The 6,472-nt window shown below is 59.7% G+C and overlaps 1 protein-coding gene across 1 annotated transcript in view; it reads right to left on the minus strand.

Moving 5' to 3' along the window:
• The window catches only part of KCNQ2 (potassium voltage-gated channel subfamily Q member 2), a gene marked incomplete at its 5' end in the record, with an annotated part of 52,517 nt that overhangs the window by 24,877 nt on the left and 21,168 nt on the right, over positions 1-6,472 (minus strand). Inside the window, 2 exon segments of the mRNA XM_027767722.1 lie at positions 1,348-1,442; positions 6,174-6,269. Coding sequence (XP_027623523.1) covers positions 1,348-1,442; positions 6,174-6,269 — 191 coding nt within the window.

Consider the following 6,472-nt stretch of genomic DNA (forward strand, 5'->3'; position numbering starts at 1 on the left):
GGGCCCTGAGCCGGGAGGTGGGGGGGCCCTGAGCCGGGAGGTGGAGGGGGTCCTGAGCTGGAAGTGTTAGCCCCACGCCCCACACCTGCTGTCTGGGGCGGGGTAAGGGCAGGCATGGGTGGGGACAGGCAAAGCAGGAAGGACAGAGGCACCTTGAGGGCAGGTCCAGCCACAGGAAGGAAGGGTCATGGGGTCAGGCGGGGGAGGGAACACAGTGACAAGGCCTGACGACACCCAGCGTGGGACCACGGACAGAGGTGCAGGCGATGCTCAGCAGGGCGGGCCTGCGCGCCAGGCAGACGGGAAGACCACACACGCTCTGTCCATGCGTTTCCTACCTGGACGCACCGTAGGTTTGTGTTTGCGAGCTTGCACGTGTTTTCACACACACACGGGAAGAACAGAAAGTTCAAAAAGAACGGGGTAAGGAAAAGAAAACGAGAAAACAGTCGAGGAAAGTGGGGGAACAGAACAAAGGACATTAGCGCAAGGCGGTCCTTCCCACTGCCCGGAACAAGGTCAGGCTCCAGACCCAGCCTTCCCGCCGTGCTGGGAGCAGCAGCCAGCCACGTCCCCAGGGCACTTGCTCCTGTGAGACCAGGCTCCTGTCCAGCCGATGCTGACCTCAGGACCTTCGAGAGGCCCCTGAGCCATGAGGACACTGCAGAGGACCTGCAGAACTGTGTGCCCACCCAGCCCTTGGGGACAGCCCCAGGAAGTCACCCCGGGGCAGGGAAGGGTAAAGCTGTCAGGCTCAGCTTCTCCACCTTGGAGCAGGGGTGGACAGGGAAGTGCCCCTCACAGAGGAGTTCTGGGCTGGGCATCAGGCCTGCCCGCCTGCCCCCCGTCGCCTGCCCAGGGGACCAGATGGGAAGCTGTCCCCCGACTGGCACTCACAGGGCCTGAGAGGAAGCCCAGGCACCCCTGCTGCCCCAGGGCACCAACGTGTCCATGCACCGTCCAGGCTCCGGTATCAGACTCCCAGTCTTTGAGCCTCCTGGGGACTCGGGTCACCCTCCGCCTCCCCACCAGGACCTGGGCCCTGGGGGACGGCGGGCCAAGGCCACCTTCGCTCACTGGCTGTCCAGGAGGCTCATGGCAGGAGCCATCCCAGCAGAGAACACTAAGCCCAGGGTGAGGGAATGAAGGCAAAAAATCAAAGCCCCGTGCCGCAGAATGAGAACAAAATTCCGACAGAAATAAAGCACACACAGAATTCCTTTCCGAAAAATACCTTTTAAATGAAAAGACACAAAAACAATGAAAATAATAAACCACCAAAGATGGGTCTCAGCAGCAAAGGAAGTGAACGCGGAGCTGACACGCAGGCCCGGCGGGCGGCGGTACCTGTACATGGGCACGGTGACGGTGCGCTCGTAGTAGTGCCACGTGGAGTGCAGGTCTGTGCGCGACAGGTTGGTGGCGTAGAACCTCCAGGCCGACTGTGCAGGGGAGAGGGGCGTCAGCCTGGAGCCGCGGACAGGGCCGGGGAGGCAGCAGCCACCAGGAGGGCCTCGGCCCTGCACTGTCCAGGCAGGCTGGACCAGCCCTCGGCCGACCCTCCCTCAGGCCACCCCTGGCGGGCAACTTTGCAGGTCCTGCTACAGCCTGTGGCTGCAGGCAGGGCCGTTCTGCAGGAGAGGTGGCACCTGGTGGTTTCGAACCGCCTTCCCCAGGACTAGGTTACTGGGCAGCTCTTCATGAGCATGCTGGGCTATTTGTGCGTCTTCTCCAGAGAGAGGGCCGTCCACACCCTTCGCCCGGCGACTCTGGGGCTGTCTGCGTTGTGGTGGTTGTGCCGGGAGCACAGCCTGTAACCTGGTACAGGCCCTGACATGGACGGGCCCTAGCGCACGGCAGCTCCCCACGCTGCTGCATCCTGTCTCCATCCCCCGTGCTTCTGGTGAAATCGTGGGGACACCTTCACCTTCCAAGGGCTCTGGCAGCTTCCGCTGGTATTTATGTCGCCGACTCATTCGGTTGATTTGTGTGCATGGTATGAAACAAGGGTCAGATTTCATTCTTTTAAAAGCAGATAGCGAGGGGCCAGCAGGTCGTGCGGCAGTTAAAGGTGCTGGACTCCCAATGGTCAATGGTGGTTTGACTCAAAATAACGAATAAAATTAAATAATACTTGAAAAGATAAAATATAAACAGATACCCAGGAGCTGGCTCCATGGCACGGTGGTAATATGCTACTCAAGGACCTCACACAGCGACCGCGGTTCGAACCATGGCCCGGCCAGCTGGGGCATGCCAGGCGTGTCCTCGGGTCCCATGCCGAGGAGGGGCTGAGGCAGGAGCAGACTGTGTGGAGGACTCCTCTCCCACTCTTTGTGCACAGCCCTATCAGGAATTAAGAACTAAATCCCAACAGGCAAAGCCACAGACGTGTCCCCGCACGGTTGTGAAGGGACCACTCTCTCTGTTGGGTAGACCTAATACCCTCGTGGAGGTCAGCTGACCAGGGAGGCCCAGGTTTATCCCTGGACTCCCCACTCGGTCCCACAGACCTGTGCGTCCCTCCAGAGGCAGACACCACAGTGCTCGGGGTACTTGAGCTTTGCAAAGACTCACTCCAGGGCTGCAGTGGGAGCCTTTGCGTCACTGTAAGCCCTTGCCACTCTCTCCTGGGTGGCTGTCACTTTCCCGCCCTGGAGCCCCCTCGGGCCTTCCTTTAGCTGTTGGGCACGTCTGGGACACTGGCCAGAGTGCCACAGAGTGGCACGTCAGGAATTCTGTGGGACGGTCCCCACTCGGCCGTCCTGCGAGCGGACTGCCCTGTGCTATCTGCAGAGGCGGCTAGCTCCTCGTTAAAGCTGGACATTCTGCGTGTTTCAGTGAACACCAGGCCGTCCTCCTCCCTCAGGGTTTGAGCTGCTGTTGCAGGTCGTGGCTTCCTGTGTGCCAAGCTTCCAAGCTACGGTTCTTGACCAAGACTGCAGCTTTGTCCTGGTTGACCCCCCAGAGTCTGTCGCAGGAGCTCAGTGGCCAGCTAAGAGACTCGAACCCCTGGAACCACAGGGAAAAGACACTCCATCTGTCTTCACAGATGGGTTTTGTGGGATCCCTTCAACCTTACCCAGGCTGTTCAGATTTGGCCTTCACTCCTGCCTGCCTGGAGGCCGAGGGTCGGCCTGAGGGCTTTCTGGTGATCTCTGACCCCCATCCAACACTGGGCATGGTGCAGCCTTTGGGATGCCCGTCCCTGGAGGCACTGTCCCCTGGGCCGTCTCCCAAGCCTCTTCCTCAGGCTTTCTGACCTGTCTGCTGCCTCCCCAGCCATTGTCCCATCCGCTGTCCCATCCACTGCCCCATCTGGGGCCCCATCTGCCGTCCCACCCACTGTCCCATCCGCTGTCCCACCCACTGTCCCATCTGCCATCCCATCTGCTATCCCTCGTCATATTTGAATGCTTTTGACAGACACTTGCCTGGGAGGTCACCGAGGCCCAGAGAAATCTTCAAGGCAGAACAAAGGCCATGGCCAGACTGACCCTCCAAGAGCCGTCAGAGTGGTCGAACTGCAAGTCTTTGGGCACAAGGTCCAAATCACGTCCCCTGACACCAGCAAGTCACACTGCGAATGCCAATCCTGTCCCAGGGCTGCTACCACCCAGGGGAGCAGTGGCTGGCGGCCACACTGGAACAGCTCGCACTCAGCAGTCCCTCTCCCTCCTCCACAGAGCTGCCTTGGTGGTCACGCAGTTCCGATCAGGTCCGGGGCTTCAGGTCTGAGTCTGTCTAGTTTTTTTGTTTGTTTTTTCTGCTATAGGGCGTGTGCACTCGCCAGACAGAGAGAGAGAGAGACAGAGAGATAGAAAGCGAGAAATCACCCCCCAGGGGGGATGGCCACGCTGCAACCCCTTCTCCTCCATTCTCCTCTCGGGATCTTGGGCACGAACGCACACGCGCCCAGCCTGAGTTTAAGCCACCGGGTCCGGGACTCGAACCATGGTTGACTATGTGGGAGTCCAGCGACATAGCCATTACACTCACTGCTGGTCCCGAGTCTGTCTAGTCTCGACATTTGAACTGCTTTGGAGAGGGGTAGAGTTTGGAGACCACTAGTCTGCCATTGTCAGTGACACCCTGTCTGTGAACTTCCACCTGACTCTCCTGGTGAGGAGTAGGGCTCTGGGGGGCAGGTCCTGGGCCCCTGCTTCTTGGGCCTGAACCCTCTCACTCCTATCCAACCCCTAGGCAGGCTTCCTCCCGGCTCGCCACACCCCTGCTCCCCCCTTCCTCCCGTGCTCAGTCCTGCCGACCCTCCAGAGCTTGCCCAGGCCTGTGGTACCCCCACCATCCCCCACACCTGTGTCCTGCACAGCCTCACTCTGTGCCAGACTTACTGCCAGCCCCTGCTTGTACCCACCCTGGAGGGGTCGCCTGAGGTCACAACACTGGCACAAACCTGACCTGCCCCAAGCCGCTCCATCTCTGCCAGGGGCTCCATGCAGCCCTGTGCATGACCTCTGCATCCCCCGAGAGAGAGCTTCCAGCTCCACTGACCCCCTGCACACCCCAGCAGGACGAGCCATGGACGCTGGCAGTGTGCACCCTGTCCCGTGAGGCCACGTCTCCGAACAGGCACAGACCACAGCCACGCTCTGCTGGACGTGTGAGCCACTGCCGACAGTGACCTGCCTGCCAGGGCCTGGCAGGTATGGGCCCGACTCGCTGTGCAGCTGCGCAGTGAGGGCTGGAGCCCAGTGGGCAGGCCACTCCAGGCCCACATGCAGGCACTGGAACCCTGGAGGGGTGGGGAGGAAGGCTACGTTGCAGCATGATTGCCACACGGGGTGACTGCTGGCTTTCCTGCTCTCTGCAGCAAGCACACGTTCTCAGGCAGAATTAAAAAAAGTGACCTTCAAAGGGCCAGGCGGGGCTGGGGGGCAAGCACTAACCCAACAGGACCACACGGGGGAAGCGTGAGGTGCGCAGCCCAGTGTCCGAGCACATGGGCACACACACGTGCCAGGCCAGCCGAGCTGGACACAGGTCACAGTGGAAAATGCCTTAGGGTGTCTCTCGCTCTCGCGTGTGCACACGTAGGGGCAACATAAATAAACTTGAAAAGAAGAGTGCCCTTCCAGGGAGGCGAGCACTCGGTCCACGCTTCTCCCTACACTCTTCTAACGTAACACACACATCTGCCAACTTTTTCTTTTTTTAAGGTTTTTGCCATAGGGTGTCCGCTTGCCGGGAGAGACAGCGAGAGGGAAAGTGAGCAATTAGCCCCCACAGGGATGGCCATGCTGCGATCCCTCCTCCTCCAGGCTCCTCTTGGGATCTTGGGCCCACACACACACCCAGCATGATTTTCGAGCCATCAGGTCCAGGACTCAAACTGTGGTCAGCCATGTGGGAATCCAGAGCCTTAACCACCACACCACCCGCTGGCCCTGTGGTAACTTTTTTGTTTTCATTTTTTTAGAATTATTTAATTTTATCTATTATTGTTATTACTTTTTAATTTGACCAGAGAGAGAAAAGACAAGCGAGAAAGCAAGCCACCAGGTCCAGGACTCAAACCACAGTCAGCCATGTGAAAGTCCAACGCCTTAAACACCACACCATCTGCTGGCCCCCTGTGGTAACGTTTTTAGATTGTCAAAAGTAGAGTGAGATTATGAGGCATTCTGTTCTTTATATTCTTTGGCATCAAAAAAAAAAAAACGCCATTTTGTGTTTTTGTAGGGGTATGTAAACACTTGCACACATCAGCACGGGTCAGGCCCAGGGCCAAGACCCCAGGGCCACATCTGCAGCCCAGAGCGACCATGGGGGGCCAGGCCACATCTGCACAGCAATCGGTCAGCTCCGAGGCCACTGGGCAGGGCTGACTTTGGGGTGGAGCCACAAGAACGCCTGGTACCAGGTCCTGCTGTCCAGCTCACGTCCGGGGTGCTCAGACTGCTGGGCGAGTGGCCTGGACAGGCTCGAGGCAGGGGCTGTCCACTGCCCGAGTGACACCTCCCAGAGACCCAGGCCCCAGTCAGAGAGCAGGTGTGCTAGGCCCACCAGGAGACCCGGGTGGTACCACGGGACCAGGCCACTCCCAAGGTTATGCCACCGGCCAGCTGTGAGACCTCAGGTGTCCAGGTTGCTTCTCAACACACTGGCCAGACATCCCCACACCACCTGCCCACAGAGGACAGGAAAGGCCTCACCTGGATCAGGCCGGCAGCTGGGTTCCGCCTCTTCTCAAAGTGCTTCTGGCGGTGCTGCTCTTGAACCTTCAGGGCGAAGCCAGATCCCAGAATACCCTGCAACGCACCGGTCAGACGGACAGGGCTCGCACCCCTAACGCACCGGTCAGACGGACAGGGCCCGCACCCCTAACGCACCAGTCAGACGGACGGGGCTCACACCTCTGACGCACCGGTCAGACGGACGGGGCTCGCACCCCTAACGCCACGGTCAGACGGACGGGGCCCGCACCCCTAACCCCCCAGCCCCACCGACGCGG

This window comes from Tupaia chinensis, unplaced genomic scaffold (assembly GCF_000334495.1).
Source record: "Tupaia chinensis unplaced genomic scaffold, TupChi_1.0 Scaffold144472_1, whole genome shotgun sequence".
Lineage (NCBI taxonomy): Eukaryota > Metazoa > Chordata > Mammalia > Scandentia > Tupaiidae > Tupaia > Tupaia belangeri.